Raw genomic sequence first — 17942 nt, 5'->3', positions numbered from 1 at the left:
CTAATAAGGCCTTTCCACTATCTATTTAGCAAAAACACCTAGCCACTTCCTCTTACAAACTTGTCTCCTCTAAATTTTCTATATTTGACCTAGTTGGAACATGAGAGAAAACACATGTGACAGCTCCAAATTCGAATTGATGGAAGAATGCATGGGTAAAGGGGCCCCCTAGGTTGTCTACGCACTCACATTGTCAAAATTAGGTCCCTAACTTGATATATTATCATATGGGTAACTTATTTTATCATAAAAGACACCTTGGGACCACCTAATGACCCCTCAAAACCCTAGTCAAGTCCAAATTCGAATTTTCTTTGATTGTGACCCATCCTACCCCTTGTTAAGTGAGTTCACTTACTCATTAATAGGGTAATTAGTTTTAGGGTAAATTGCCACCAGATCAAAACCCTAAATGACATGTCAATTACACACAAAATCCACAAGTGTCAAGTGACACATAACAACACATTCCATGTCACCATGACATGCTCCTAATGCATCTTTATGATTAAACATTCCCACATGTAGGAAAACTCACATTTACAAAGAAAAATACTTTCACAATGAGGCTTTTGAATCTTCCAAGGATTTGCCTTGGTTAAACTATGTTCATAAAGGTTTGGAACTTGTTTCCTCCAAGAATTTACTTGGTTCCACTTCCTGCACATTAAATTTGAGCATCATTAGTCCAAGGAGATCATATAAAATACATATATCATAAATGCAAAAAATGTCATAATTCAAATTCAGCTTCCCTCCTTAGTCATTTCAAATAGTTCATTCGAAATGTTAAAATATCACAATCTGCATATCATAAGTCATCATAATCAAATTAAAATTTATATGCATATCATAAATCATCATAATCAAATTAAAATTTACCTGCATATCATAAATCATCATAATCAAATTAACATTTCACATTGCATCAAAATCTAATAATATCATGTCATAAAACTGCATCCATATGTGTTTGATCATTTCATACACAATATCAGGTTCTTAGTGCATATCATTATGTAAAACACTATTGAAGTATCAAAATCAATAGATAAAAAAATCCACTATCCATCTAAGTCTCGAATAGATATCAAAATATCAAGTTCTTGAATATCAAATGTAACTAAAATATCTATACTATGACAGGTTGAGGTGAGGCCTCACATATATGAAGAGGGAGGGGAGAGAGATTTGGGGAAATGATAGAAAGAGTGTTTGTAATAGAGAGAGAGAGAGAGAGAAGTGGATAGGAGAAAGAGGGAGGGGGATATGAGAGAGAGAGAGAGAGAGAGAGAGAGAGAGAGAGAGAGAGAGAGAGAGAGAGAATTTTGTAGAACATCACACACACACACACACACACATTCATATCCCCTCTCTCTCTTTCTCTTATCCTCTTCTCTCTCACTCATTCTATTATATCCTATAATCTCCCATAATCTCTCTCTCTCTCTCTCTCTCTCTCTCTCTCTCTCTCTCTCTCTCTCTCTCTCTCCTATCCCCTTCTCTCTCTCACTCTTTCTATTATATAATCTAACTCCTCTCCATCCCATCCTCTCTCTCTCTCATTCTCTCTTTGTCCTATACCCTCCCTCTCTTTTTCCTATCCTCTTATCTATCTCTCATTCTCTCCATCTCTCTCTCATATCCCCTTTCTATCTTTCTCCCATCCCTTCTCTCTCATTCTCCTATCCCCTAATCTTTTCTCCATCCTATGTCTCTCTCTCTCATTCTTTCTCTTTATCATATCCCCTAATCTCTCTTTCTCTCCCATATCCCCTCTCTCTCCCTCTCTCTCTTTCTCCTATCATCTTCTCTCTCTCACCCCCATTCACTCTCCACCTCTCTTATTCACTTACCCTCTCTGTATCCCCTTCTATCTCTTTATCCTATCCCCACCCTCTCTCTCTCTCTCTCTCATTCTCTCCATCACTCCCTCCCTCAATCTACCTTTGTGTAGTAATAAAATAGAGCTTGATCAAGTTTTGTATAACCCGATTGGGTTATTTTTTCATATGGATAATGCAGTTAGAAATCAATAACCTAATCAGGTTATTAAAAATTGTAAATAAAATAGCATGTCAATAGTTATTATTCTATTTCAGTATGGTCTGAACCAAATTCTACTATTGCTCACATGTATTTGTATACTAGGTATGCAAGTATAAGTTTTTTTGAGCTTGGAAATGCTAAATTTTATATTTTTCATGTGCCAAAATCTTATTTTATGTTAGTATCTTATGATTGAGAATAAAATTATGATGTTAGTATCTTATTGTTTATTTTAGTCATGTTATTTTTTCTAGGGTAATTTTCATCTACAATCATGGGAAAGAACAACAGAGGAATGATTGAAAAATGAGAGGCAACAAAGGTAAAAACAAGGGAGCATATGAGGAGACTACATGAAGGTACATCATAAAATGCCTCCAATGTAAGTGATGAAAATATATCTATTAATATTGATGTCACAAACACACATAATTTGATAAACAAAAAAGTTCAACATAACCCAATTGAAATGATTATGACAAATACATTTACGTCACCTGATGCCCCTAATGTGACATCTCAAGTTGAAATGATGAATACACATGATGTAAGTAACTAAAAAATAAAGCATGCACATACATCAACATCTCTTAGAATAATTTATAAAAAACCAAGTTTTTAATTGACATTAATGAAAATATTTGGAGCCAATGCATAATAAAATGTCAGAAAGAAATTGTAGGCAAATTATTCAAAAGATTTGGAATAACAATTTTGAAAATTTAAATCAAAGTGGAAGATGTCAACTTATTGTTGAAATGGTTAAAAATCTAAAATTTAGAGAGACAATGAGGATTTTGGGGTTAAGAACATCTAAAAATAGTAGTGAAAGAAACATTGTTAGAAATCAATGCATACAAATCCATTGGTTCAAAAGAACATACTAAATATGCTAATATAAGTTGACAGGTCCTCACATCAATCATAATGATAAAGGAAATCGAAAAAACTCATATGGTAAGAAAAATAAGTAAATAATTAAGGATGAGTAGAACAATGTTAGTCAAAGCCTTAGTGAGGTGAGAGAAAATTGAGAATTCTAGTGAGACTTCTTTTTGGTCATTCCAGGGTAGACTCCCATGCAAGGATAAAGTTATTGTTGATTCAATAAGAACATTAATAGAAAACTTTTAGCATTACAAAACAAGGGCTTCACCGAACCAAAAAGATGTTGTCAAAAGACAAATTGGAAAAATAAACCGTGAGCCACATGCAAAATATTTTTTGGATATGACTCAAACACAATTTTTTGAAATGTTTCTTCAAAGATTTCCTCAAATTAAAATCAGCCAAAGGTTTTTTGAGATGAAAAAACCATTCTACATTAAGATAAATCATACACACACTACATGTTGTTGTAGGGTTCATGTTCAGTTTTCTATGCATTATGATGTTTATCATTATATATGTTTTATTTTGTATACTAATGAAATATTGTAGAAATATGGTCTACAATTACCTCCTAACTCACCGAGAGAATTTATTGCAAGTGTACTATGTAAATGAGATCATGGGTGCATTTATTATAAGATCATGTGTTTGAAAGGTATTTTTCCTCAATGTGGTAGTTTGTAAAAGTTGCATAGATGCCTACATATAGGTAGTACACATGAAATTGGTAAGACACTAGTTTCTCTTGGAAAGTACAAATTAGTTATATATGATGTTAAAGATTTTAAAAAAAAAAAAATTAAAGATGTGTGAATTAGTGAAAAGTGATGTATGTGTAGCTAATTTTATGAAACGATTTCAAGAGAAAATAGTTAATGTTGCATAGGTCATACACATAGAGCTAGATGGTTAGATGAGAAATTCAAGTTATGTAAGGACACTTTTCCCTTGGGTACAATTGTGTCTGTCATTGACTTCACTAAAAACTATACACTAAAACCTCAAAATGAAGTGCAACCAATGTATTACAACTCTATACAAATCTCAATTTTTGTATACGTAGCATCTATTCATGCACATGATAACACAAATGATGATAGAAAAGTATTAAGAGAGTATCACTTCTATATCAATGATAATCAAACTCATTCATCAAAGTTTTTGTAAGGATATTTTAGAGTTTTCTATGACAATTTGAGGGAAAGAGATGAAAGACACAACCAGCACATTATATGGTCAAACAATTGCACTGCACAATTCTAGAATGCAAGGATGTTCTATTGGTTGATTAGGATGCATGTGATAAGTGGAGTGCAACATTTTTGGAATTTCATTAAGGCAAGAAATGGAAAGAGAGAGCATGATGGTGCTAGATAATCTGGGGAAAAAGGCCTTAGTAGAGAGGAATTAAAGTACAAAGGTGGGACAATATTAGAAAATTTTGAAACAATTTTCTAATGGTGCAATTATATGATGGGACTAGATAATATAGGTAAGTCTATGGTTTTTAAATATTTTTGGTTGATACATGAACCTAACATTGAAATTTTGTAAGATTGTTGTACACTTACAGGATCAAGTGAGATGCATTCATTTCGAAGTTCAAATGCAGCATCACTAGTTATTCATTCTAGAAAGCTTGCATGCTTTTGTTCTTTGTGTATGCATCATTTATGGAATGAATTTGAATCAAACAAGTGGGTTGACCAATGGTCTTGTAGACCTTTACATCCAATTGATTTATATCAACTTCCTACAACGCTACAACTCAACTAGGTTGAAGCATCAATGAATTTTGAGGGTGTATGTGACTTAGTTGAACTAGGTACTAAGTTATCAACTTAATACTTGGTTAAAATAGATTACTTTAAATTTTTCCATTAACTTATCCTTCTATATAATGTAGGTCATGTATTGTAGTTATTGGATATCACAATAATGATGAAGGAACAGATTACTTTCTATGTCGGTGTATAGAGCCCAAAAAGAAACTGATAGTTATAGTCATTGATGGTGAGGATATTGAGTATCCAATAGGATCTACCATTGTGATAGGCACATGGATTAGAAGGTAGTATAGTTTTGTCCCCTACGATGAAGATCTCTTTAAGTCAATTTATCATGTATAATGTATCAATTCTGACTTTAAATTGTCTTTACAATTAAATGTAGGTACCCTATCAAGAAATCTACCACATAGTTATTTGAGGATTTTGAGATGCACAAGCATATTCTTCATTACTATATCCTTATTGTTGCAAAAAATATTTAATTGATATCGTATTATGGTAGGCCTCTTAACAAGAAGTTGTGGAAAGTATGTGAATGTGATCATGAGGAAATACTTGATATAATAAGGGTTAGAGTTGATCTATAAGGTTCCCTTGATTGATTGTGTGTTATATAGTTGAATCATTCTACACATGGTAGAATAATTTTGAAAATTTTGTATATATGTTATGTGAAATGTTGCAACTTTGTAGTGATGTGCATATGTAGATGCAAAATTTTGTAAATGAAAAAGAGAAGGCATGTAACATGTTCATATTTGTATGCCATATTTTGTATAAAAATATGATAAGAGATGTCACATGTACATATTTAGATGCCAAATTTTGTATAGAAAAAAGAGAAGACATGTAGCATGTGCATATTTAGATCTCATATATATATATATATATATATATATATATATATATATATATATATATATATATATATATATATATATATATATATATATATATATATATATATATATATATATATATATATATATATATATATATATATATATATATATATATATATATATAATGGGTTTGATTATATCCTTATAAAAACATTTAATTATCTTCAACTTATGTGGATTTAGATGGTTCTCCTCTTGCATTTTTCTTCCAAATTTCCCAAAACACCAGGAAAATAAATTATAGATTTGGATACCCATTTGGCTTCTCTACAACATTTGCAAAGCTTGGATGAGTAGTTTTGGACTGTGTCCTTGCTGTCACACTATGTCACCCCTTTTTAGGCTTAAAATAGCCCTTTGATTGGCACAAGGCATGATGAAAATGTCATCATGAGGTCAATAGGGTCTAAAAATATTTATGGTTAGGTTTTTACCATAGGTAAGGTTTTTTGTTAAGTTTGAGATAATAGGAAGGTCATTTGACCAAATTGGTGATAAGTTGCAAAAAAATGTAAAAGTTGCGTTGTGCAACTTTCAAAGTTTTCTTGAGCAACTTTTTGTAAGAAATTTGCAAAGAATTGAAGAGGAGTTCTAAATGGTGACTAACACCCAGACACCCTATATAAAGCATGAGAAGAGAAAAATTGCATAATAGTGCAAAAAAATGTTAAAAAGTTGCAAAGTGCAAATTTATCAAAAGTGCATTTTTTGCAAATTCTTGTAAAAGTTGTCAAGAATGCACAACCAAGTGCAAAAGTTGGTTGGGAAAAGACCAAATGACTTGAAGGAGTGTATATGTTTTTGATATCATGATGCAAATGTTATTTATGACCCATTTGCAACTTTTGAGCAATTTTTGCTCTTGACATCTTTTGGTTAAATGGGTCCATCTAGGACTATTCTAGGACCCTATTTAAGATTCCTAAGATGTATTAAGTAACCTAATACCTTAGTTTTTTATCCCTAACAACTTTAACCTATTCAACAACTTTTGGCTCAAAAGTTGCAATATTGCTTAGTTAAAATGAACAAGGTTGTGTATATTTAAAATGGTTGGTCCTAAGATCAAATCATCTACTCTATTAGCTCTAGTTGATTGATTTTAGGCTAGAAACAACCTCATTTCAGCCACAACATCCCTTTTAATGTATCAACCACACTAAATAGAAGTGTCCCTAAGGGTATCTAAGCACCATTGGGCTGCAATTTGATTAGGCATTTCTATGAGCTCATGCAGGGTCTTGAAAAATTGTTAGGTGCTATAAGATTGCATTATCTAGGCCTAAAACAACCTATATCAATTTTTAGAGATTCAACTTTTTTTGGATTTGGCATCCATATCTCACCTATTGTCAAAAGTTACAATATTGCTCAGCTAAAACGAGCAAGGTTGTGTATATTTCAAACTGTTGGTCCTAGGATTGAATTGTCTACTTTGTTAGCTCCAGTTGGTTGGGTTTAGGATACAACCAACCTCATTTCAGCCACAATGTCCCTTTGATAGTATCAACCACACTGAATGGAAGAATCCCTAAGGGTGTCTAAGCACCATCGGGTCATGATCTTTGAATGGGCATTTCTCTGAGCTCATACAAGGTATTGATAAATTGTCAAGTGCTACAAGATTGCATTATCTAGGCCTACAACAACCTATCTCAATTTTTTAGAGGTTCAACTTTTTTTGGATTTGGCATCTGTATCTCACCTATTGCCAAAAGTTATAATGTTTCTCGGTTAAAATGAGCACAATTATGTATATTTCAAACCGTAGGTTCTAGGATCAAATTGTCTACTCTGTTAGCTTTGGTTGGTCAGGTTTAGCCTAGGACACACCTCATTTCAGCCATAATGTCCCTCCAACAATATCAAACACATTGAATGGAAGTGTCTCTAAGGGTCTCTATGCACTATTAGGCTACGATCTTTAACACAAATACAAAAATCATGACATATTTTTACTTTTCATGTCTTATTACATCAAAATAAGTGACATATGATTACATGTTATAATGAATTTGATAAACATGTTACATTTTCTATATAAAATAATGAATGTTCATGTGTTTCATTAATTGCAAGAAAGTAAGATGAAATAAAAATTTGTATGCACACATTGAACAAGTTGGATGGAAATCCAAGTTTAATGTATATCAAAATGAACAATATATTATGTCATATCAATCATATAGTTACAAAAAGATGTTATGTCTCATCAGTACAATACAAAAGTCAAATACCCAACACATGTCAAATGTGTACAATAGAAATGTCAAATGTGCACAATACAAATATCAAATATATACAATACAAAATTTGAATACCCAAAAAATGTTGAAAGTGTACAATATAAATTTTGAATGTACACAATACAAATCTTAAATATATACAGTACAAAAGTTGAATATATGTCAATGACATGTGATGACCACAACTACGTGTGTATATCACTATCAATATCTGTGACTATGCAAAATCATCAAAATTGAGCCTCTTTGGTGCAGTTTGTGGCTCACCAAGTGTCTATAGAAGAAAAATTAAAATATACTATCAAATATCTTATCTATAAGTAATATGAAAATAACTAGAAATTGGGTTATAGATTGTGGATAGTTGAGTTGTTCATTACCTCATCCCTTTGTCCCATAGTTGGACTGAACGATAGTGGTAATGGGCTCCTTCATCAATGGGTGGGACTCCTAACAAAAATGATGAGTTAGAGTGATAATGGGAGACACAACTACCAATGAATCAATGCTCACGGGAGGCATAACCACTAATGAATCAATGTTGGAATGAGGCACAACCTATATCATAAGCGATAAAATGTTAGCATTATAGAGTGGCATTAGGGATTCCAAATAGAGTAAAAAAACAAAAAATGTATTACAGCCTAAGCTAGATCTCTCATGCTAGCAAGAGGTACAACCACTAATAAATCAATGTTGATATGAGGCACAACCTCTATGGTAAGCAATAAAATGTTAAAATTGTAGAGTAGGCATTAGGGATTTCTATCACACACATAAGCAATCCAAATTGAGATCACAATAGGGCTTCAACTAAGACTCTACATACATACCTCTGGCCTCTATTATGTTTGACCCTATCTTTGACACTCAGGACTCCTAACAAAATGAAATGGGAAAGGATTTGCCCAAAGTCTCAAATAGTGTTGTAATAGGTAAAAGATAAATAACACATGTTAATAAGACAAATTGTTTTTGAGAAGAAAAACAAGGTTTTACAGGGATCCTAAAACCCAAAAGTTAATACATATCAAAAGGCTGATAATAAGCATCAAAAGCCTAGCCACAATCCATACATATCAAAAGGCTGATAATAAGCAACAAAAGCCTAGCCACAGTACTATAGCCAACCAAAAGGCCAGATCAATAGACAGATGAAAAGCCAAAAACCAAAAACTACAAAAATCAGACAACCCAAAAGATAGGAAATGAAGAAGAAATGAAAAACCTTGGTTATTCCACCTTTCTTTCCAGCTCCTACATTATTTATGTTGCTTTATAGGCTTCCTAAATATCTTGAGCCATATGCTCTTGCTTCTTCTGACTCATCTGATCCAAGTTACTAAAAGTAATGTCTATAGTCATGTCCTCATCCATCATATCTCCATCTCTGTCATTTTCCTCACTATCCTCCAAGAAGCCCTTGACTTTTAGCTTTCCGACAAGAGAAGAGATATTTTAATTAAGAGAATTTAGAATTGAAATCATTTTGTTTGTCAAATTATGATTGTAATTTTCCATATTTTGAATTATTTTTTCCACCAATCTAAGGCCATCCCCCTAATCTATCAAATTTCCATGTTCTAAGTTCTTCCCTTGGTTTTCTAGCTGACCCACTCTTTCTTTGACCTCCTCCAATTCATGGTAGAGCCATTTAATTGACCTAAAATTGTCAATCATACTATTGCATTATTTATCAAGTTCATGCCAATTTCCCTTGCATTATCAGTAATAGCCACTAGGGCCAGATCAATGAGTTCCTCCATCTAGAGCTTTCCCCCTTTACCTTCAAGAATTTGGGTGTTCATGATTTCTCTCATGATCCCTATTTTTGATGTTTTAACATTGAAATGTTTCCAAGCAATGTGCCTATCCTTTATAACTGCCTCTCCACTCTCATCCTGTGTCTTCTCCTTGTCATGTTCTTGAGGAGGGGAAATTTGGGAAAGAGGAATGGTTGTGATCTCTAGCCTAAGATCCATTTTCCCCACTAGGGGCATGTCCTCCTCCTTAGACCTCCTCTATTTTTTAGCTAATAGCTTCTCCCACTTAACATCTGCCTTCTCCTTATTTTCTTTGCTAGTATTCATATCATCCCCTTCCTCATTATACTCCTCGTCTCCTTGACTAGAAATTTCAAACCCAATCCCCTTGGGAATTTTCCTATACGGGGCTTTAGTTGATGAAGCCAATTTCTTCTCAAAAGCCTTAGCCTTCTTTCTAGACAAAGGGTTAGCATCTTCATCCTCTGAACTAATACTCTGAACATCATCCATATCAGACAATAATTTTGAACTCCCCATCTCCTCAAATGTTGCAATTACTTCGATGGAGGTTTTGCTTCTAGATTGAGCCTTGAAATGCTCATAAATCAAAAGTAATAAACCCTCATGCACGACTAGATTCAAAGTAGGATTTTTCTTATGCACAAAATATTCTTATGCATGGAAGTATATAAATAAAAAAGGGAAAGAGAGCTTAATCCCATAACTAAAATGATTGAGAAAAATAAAAAGATTTTTCCTAACCCTATCAAATCTTGTGTCTAAAGATATATACTCAATAATAGCCCTCAAAACATACCTCCATAGTTTCTTTATCAAATCCATCTCATAGTATGTTTTGCTCTTGACCAATTCCTCCTTTTCTTATGTATTTTTTGTGAAATCTTTCACAGCATTCGCAGACACTTTATCTCTGTAAAACTTCAATCCTTCATCTGAAATTTTATTTATATGAGCAATGATGTCCACAGTCACTTGATATGAGACCCCATCAACTTTGACCCTTCCATCTTTCCATGAATTTAAAATAAGATCAGTAATCACAAGGTCATATCCATGGAGCTTAGCTATATATTTAGCAATTCCTTTCTTTTCTAACTTCTTCCACACTTTAGTTTTTGCTTCCATTTTTCTGCCTCACCTACTAGTTCTTTCCTGCCTCTTTCCCCCACCATCTCTTTAATCTTAGCACTAACTATTCTCATAAACTCTATCCTTTGAAACCCTTTCTCAACCTTCTAAATACCCTAATGGAAACCACTTTGATTTTTGTCATTTTTCAATACCCTTAAAATGGTACATACAAAAATTGACCCATAAAATGTGTCAATTTGACACTAATAACATCATCTGCCTATACCATTCATATTTACCATTATTGCACTTACTTACACCCATATTCACATTTATAACCATAATTATCTTTGGATTTCCCTCGTACCTCCCTAGATTTTTTCCAAATCAATTAGTCTTTTTGCACCTACTGGAATATTCCCACCAGTATTCTAAATCGTCATTGTGTCTTTCTTTACTGCATCATTAGCAAACTAATTAGCCACTAAGTTTGGCTCCCAATATTTGTGACTGACATGAATGCTGTCAAATTTACCAAGTGTTAACTAGATTTCTTCAATGATATTTTCTATTGTCTATGATGGTTGGATAGCCCCTTTAATACATCTGATGATGTTATTTGAGTCCCCCTCCAATGATATTTTTTTGACTCCCTTGTCCAAAGCTAATTTCAGCATGTGGAGAGTTGTGTTGGCTTCAGCATAATGGTTTAATTTGTCTAATGTCCCAATGGGTAAGATAAAGAAGCAATCCCTTCACCATAACAATTTCTTATAATACCTCCACATCCTGAGGGACTAGGATTCCCTTTTGCCATGCCATCAAAGTTTTCTTTATGCCATCCCTCAGGGGGAAGCTTCCATTTCACCTCCTGTCTTTTAGATCTCCTATCCTTTTCCTTCTCCTTTTTCTTACCCCCATCTTCAATGTCTCCCCCCTTTCTAATTTGGTAATTTTCCTTCATATGGCTATTGATTTTATCCGCTAGAACATAAGTAGGTTCCTCCTTATCTCTGAAAAATCTATTATTTCTTTCCTTCCAAATTCCCCAACAGAAATGAGGCAAAGACAACGTACTTAAATCCTATAAGTTTGTGCCTTTATACATGCTATTCCATTGATAAAAGAAATCTAGCACATTACCTAGCTTGCACCAACTAATGCCAAAATTCTTTGTAATAAGGTCTGAAACTTCCCTAGAGTAAGGACAATGGATAAACACATGATTAACTCACTCCTCTTGTTGTTTACAAAAAATACATCTATTTGGGATATAGTGGCCTCTTTTCTTCAAGTTTTCCAAAGTAAGAATTTTATCTTTTAAAGTTAGCTAGAAAAACATATTAATCTTTGGAGTAAGGCCAGGCACCCCGGCCTAGGCCCAAGGAGGTTTCTCCTTCAAACTCCAAAGAGAATTATATCCCAAAGCAACTGAATAAAAACCATTAGGATTACCTTCCCATATTAGTTCATCCCTCTGATTATTTAGAATCATTGAGTTCAACATCAACATTACCAGCTTGAGATCATTCAAGATAAAAGCCAAGTCTCACCATCCCTGGTCTATTTTGTAGTCTCTAACTTTTAATCCAAATTTCTTGATACACACATTTGCCCAATTCCCATAAATAGGATTATTAATTAGAGGACCCTAAATCAACCAGTTATCATGCTAGAAGAGAATGTCTTCACCATTACCCACTTTCCACTTAGTCTAAGCTTTGGCCAGATTTCTCACCTTAAGGATACCATTCCAAATGACTGAACCATTTGGTATGTCAACATTATTGAGAAAGAACTTTAGAGAAGTCCTTCTAATATAATTCTCTACCAAAATAGCTCTCCATTCTCAAGTACTATAGAAAATGCGCCATATCTATTTGGCTAGGGAAGCCTTATTGAGAAGTTTTAATTTCCTTATGCCAAGACCACCATAGCTCTTAGGGAGTCAAACATTATCCCAAGCCATTAAGGGATATCTTTTACGTTCCTCAAGACTTAGACAATAGAAAATCTCTCTAGATCTTTTCCATTTTGTCAAAAAATTTGGTTGGTATCCCATAGAGGCTCCAGGCATACATCGAGAGATTCTGAAGAGTGGACTTAACCAAAAGGAATTTACCTACCTAACTTAGTGTAGCTCCTTCCACCCAACCAATTTCTTGCTTAACTTATTGAGAATCCCATTCCAGAAAGTATCAAGAGGCTTAGTTCCCATTAGGAGACCAAGATAGCTTGAAGGTAGCTTACCAATCCCACACCCAAGAATCCTAGCTATCCTTAGTTGTTTGTAAACAAGAGTATTAATAAAGAAAATTGAACTCTTCTCCCAGTTAATTAGTTGGCTTGAACCTCTGATATACACATCCAAAAGATCCTTCATCACTTTAGCCTCCTTAACATAGGATTCCCCTCCCATAACAATGTCATCCATGAACTGTTGATGAGTAAAAGAAACATTCCCAGAAGAGGGCCTAATCCCTCTTAGTCTCCCTTCCTATCTTTTCTTCTCAATCAACCTACCAATACACTCAACCATGATAATGAATAGAATAGGGGAGAGAGAGAGAGAGAGAGGTTCCCCTCGCTCTCTCGAAGGTTTGAAGAAATTAGAAGGAGCCCCATTGACCATAATGGCAAGCCAAGAAGTAGAAATAAGTTGAGAAATAAGCTTGTGAACATATTGATCAAAGCCAAAAGCCTAGAGGACAGAGTCAAGGAAAGTCTATTCCTCCAGTCATAGGCCTTTGAAAGGTTTAGCTTGAGTAGCAAACCTTCCCTTTTAGTTTCTTCAAGGGAGTGAATAATTTCATGAACTATCATGATAAAATCCAAAATCTTCCTACCAAGGACAAAACTAGTATACTACTAAGAAATGATTAAAGGAAGAATATTATGAATTTTGATAGTTAACACCTTCAAAATGATCTTATAAAAAGAATTACAAAGACTTATAGGCCTAAATTGCTCCATAGAATCAGCCCTTGGAACTTTGGGAATGAGAACCAGAAAAGTAGAATTAATTTCTTTAAGAAGGCTTCTAGCCTAAAAAAATTCCTGAATAGCCTTAACCACATCTTCCATAACCACCTCCCAATAAACTTGAAAAAAATAAGTTGGAAAGCCATCAAGCTCGAGGGCTTTGTCGGCTGGAAAATAAAAGAAAGCTTGTTTCACCTCCTAAGCTTTAGGAATTGCCCTCAACATTTTATTTTGATGAGGTTTCATAATTTAAGGAAGACAAGATACAATTTCATTTTGATCCACCACTAATAACATGGGATCCTAGGAAAGAAGAGAAGAGAAAAAAGAAACAAATTCAATAGAAATATCATTCTCCCTAGTTAAAGTATCCTGGTCTTTATAATTCCTGAAATACTATTATTAGCTCTATGCCTAAGAGTGGAAAGGTGAAAAAATCTGATGTTCTGATCACCCTCTTTAAGCTAGTTAATCCTTGATATTTTCTTCTAGAAATTCTCTTCTTTACTAATAATATTATGCAAATTAGTTAAAATAGAAATCTCAATATTCCTATATTGTTCATTATACCCATCCTATTGAATTAAATCATGAATAGAACTTAGCTTATCTGAAATCTCCTCTTTCTCCTGAAAGATATGGCCAAAATCCATCTTGTTCCAAATTTTAATCATCTGCTTCACATTACTCAACTTCTTTGTAACTCTAAACATACCAATTCCTTCCACTTCCATACTTCACCAATTGGATATCATGTTTAATAGATTTGGATGAGAAATCCACATCTTTTCAAATTGAAAAGGATAATTCCTCTTGGGCTCAAGAGAAGCAACCGAGAGAGATGTGGGGGGGTAGTCTGACCCTACTCTATGGAGAAGGGACAACCTACAAGAAAAAACATGCAACCATTCTAGAGATATGAGAGCTCTATCTAATCTAACCTAAATACACTCACTCCCAATTGTTTTATTGGACCAAGTGTAGACTCCACCCTCAAGATTAATATCCAAAAGACCCAAGTTATTTATGAAATTAAAGAGATCCAACTTACTTTCCAAATCCAGAGCCAAACCTCCTATCTTTTCCTCATTAGTGAGAGGAGTGTTGAAATCCTCCATAATAATATCTTTATTAAGATTACTATTCTAGACCAAAGCCCCAAGCTTAGTACAGTAATACTTCCTTTCCCCTTTAGTATTTGGGGCATAGACAATCAAAAGAAACCAAGAATCATTGGTATTCATATGAAACACTTTACATAAAAGAGTATTATCTTCATTATACAAGGGAGTAACTTTAAACTATTTATTATTAAAAAGAGTAAGCAAACCTCCAGATGCCCCCTCAGAATTTGTGGCCTCACCAGCCATAATATTACTTAAGGAGATCTTACCCAAGGCCTCCTTCTTCATTTTTGTCTCTTGAATCAGCATTATATTAGGTCTTTGATCTCTTATCATATTCCTAAGAACTTCCTATTTATGGACCCCATTTAGTCCCCTAATATTCCAAGATATTATCTTCATTTCTAGATAGTAGAACACTCTAGGATGGTTCATTGGCTCCCATCTACCAAATTCCTTCTAGCCTCCTCTTGCAGGACTCGATTTGCATTCTTCCTACCTGGTGTCTTTTTCTCGATTCCCTCATCTAGTTTACCATGGCTCCTGGTCTGTGCTGGTGAAACTAGGGAGGGATTCCTACTATTCATCCTTTTAGTCTTAAAATGACATCCTTTGTTTTCCTCCATCCATTCATCTATCCTTACCTTCTTACTAGGAGAAGAAAAATTAACCATAGTCCCAAATCTCTCTTTCAAATTACAAGAAATAGACTGGTCCTTTTGAAGAGATGAAGAAATCTCAAAGATTCCTTGTTGCTTTTGAATCCATTATCTCTTGATTTTCCCACACCGTCTCCACTTCGTTATTCAAAACCTTTTCCCCTATACTATCCAAATGAGGTGGTAACTTGCTGAAATTTTGTAGCTAAACATCATTCTAAATTCTATCCTCATGGATTGTAGCTGTTGAATTCTCCTTGTTCAAAACTACATCACCGCCTAGTAGGCCACTTTCCTAAGGTCCATCCATCTCTAAATTTACTAGAATATCCTTCACAATGTTCTGTGAACCAGCATGCTTTGCTGAGATATCCTCCTCTTTGGTCTCAGAAAATCCAAGTGTCTTAATTGGGATTTCTACCTCTGTGATCTTAGAGCCAGGCAAAACTGGTCCATCCATCTCTAAGTTTGCTAGGATATCCTTCTCAATGATCTAGGAAGCAGACTACTTTGCTAGAATATCCACCTTAGTGTCTTCAGAAGATCCAAGAATCTTATCTAGGACTTCCACCTCTAAGGTCTTAGGACCAGAAAAAATTGGAACCTCTTTGTCTTTGGGAGATCTTGGAATCCTAACTAGTACTTTTTCCTCTATGATTTTAGGTCTAGACAAAATTGGAACCTCATCCTTATCAACCTCTAATCCATTTTGGTCTAGATTATTCCCTCCTTTGCTAGGGACTTCCACTAATGTCTCTTGAATCTTCTGACTATCCTTACATTCCTTCTTTTTCTAGACCTTTTTCACCTTTATAGATTTGGAAAATGTAGATGTCTTTACCTTTTCAATTGTTGCCTTTGGACACTGATTTACCATATGTCCTGATTTCAAACAATGAAAACAAGCAAAGGGAACACTTTCATAGACCAACTTTTGAATATGCATTCCAAGCTTAGAGTGAAAGCACACAACCTCTGGCATATCATCCCCTTCACGAACTCCAATACAAATTTGAGCATACATTAATCTTCTTCTAGAAGCTATTATGAGGTCTATTGATAGAAGTTCACGAAATGAGTTTGATATTCCCACAAACACATCCTCATTCCAAAATTCTAGAGGCAACTCTAGAAGTCTAACCCAAACTGGAGCTTGCACAAAAAAAGCATCATTCAGATCTAGCTTTGAAATCCACTTCTGAAGAACCAAGGTTGAATGGCCTATAATCCACGGTCCTTCACACAAAATTCTTGACAAATCCTCATTACATGAAAAATCAGAAGATAGGAAACCTTTTGCCATCGTTGTTATAGTGACCTATCCCTTGAGCTTCTATTTCTTCTGTGTATATGATCTAATAATATCTTTTTTTGGCCTTTGTCCAATAAACCTACCCAGTAGAGTAGAAGCCATCAAAGCAATGTTATGATCTACTAGCTCATCTGGAATTGCAATCACACAAGAACCCTTCTCCAAATGAGAAAGTAGTTTAATCGGTGGCAAAGAAGATTTACCAATAGGTTTGACTCAAAAAAGAGATGACCATTTTGCTAGAAGAACTCTAGACCTATCTGCCTTGGATGAAAAAAAAATACTTATCCAGACCTTTGCCCTTGTCACATGGTTCCTCATCTCCATTCTCTGTCGCCTCTCTAATCTCTGCATTCCCCTAACTCTCTGCTTCCCCTCCCTGCAATCCATGCTTACAATCTCATCCTCTCAGAGAATTTCCACTGAGGACAAGTTCTAAATTTTGACAAATTGTTGATAATTATTATAAAATTGAAAAAAGATATTTACTCGTTTGTAAATGCAACTATTTAATACGTATATAGAAAAAATGCATACTATAACCTAAAATTTATAAGGAAAATATGAAAATTTACCTCTTCCATTGCCTCAACATCGACAATCTCAGGTGCATTCATCAAATCTACAAAACTAAATTGTTTCTACATATATTCAACAAAAAAGTCAACATGTATTCATCAATATTGAGTACATGTATATACATTCGTTCATAATAAATTTCAAAATATAAACTTGACTTGTATTTATTACCTTTTTTTGTTTCGGTGTTCTTGCTAATCTATTTCCTTTTCCTTCAAACTTTGAGCTATGTGGAGTACCCTAAAGAAGAAGAAAATATTACATAAGAGGAATCAATAAGACACATCATGAGTTAAACTCAAATTTTAAACTTGATAGGTGTGCAAGCTATGATACCGCATAAATCTCAGGGCCAAAGTTAATGGTAGAAAGTGTGGCATCTTCAATTCGAGAAATTTCAACCCCTGACAAGCCCTATGAAATAGTAAAGAGTATTGTTATAAATCTGAGATAATGTTGTAAATGGAAAGAAGGAACAATAACAAAAAGAAGGTCATGGGAGGGAAAGAAGATAAAAGGACTTGAAGGACGATATTGGAAGGATTGTACA

At 34.1% G+C, this 17942-nt stretch overlaps 1 protein-coding gene across 1 annotated transcript; it reads right to left on the bottom strand.

Annotated features, from left to right (window-relative positions):
- Window positions 1-15796: 15796 nt before the first annotated feature.
- Window positions 15797-16804, bottom strand: LOC149531622 (uncharacterized). The gene is made up of 2 exons (XM_089808375.1): window positions 16343-16804; window positions 15797-15994 (listed from the first exon to the last, which is right to left on the bottom strand). Exons 1-2 carry the CDS (start codon window positions 16802-16804, stop codon window positions 15797-15799), a joined length of 660 nt encoding a protein of 219 aa, XP_089664501.1.
- Window positions 16805-17942: the final 1138 nt, after the last annotated feature.

Source organism: Cupressus sempervirens, chromosome 11 (assembly GCF_028749045.1).
Source record: "Cupressus sempervirens isolate cs-2001-9-10 chromosome 11, ASM2874904v1, whole genome shotgun sequence".
Classification (NCBI taxonomy): domain Eukaryota; kingdom Viridiplantae; phylum Streptophyta; class Pinopsida; order Cupressales; family Cupressaceae; genus Cupressus; species Cupressus sempervirens.
This window is presented reverse-complemented; position numbering and strand designations above follow the sequence as displayed.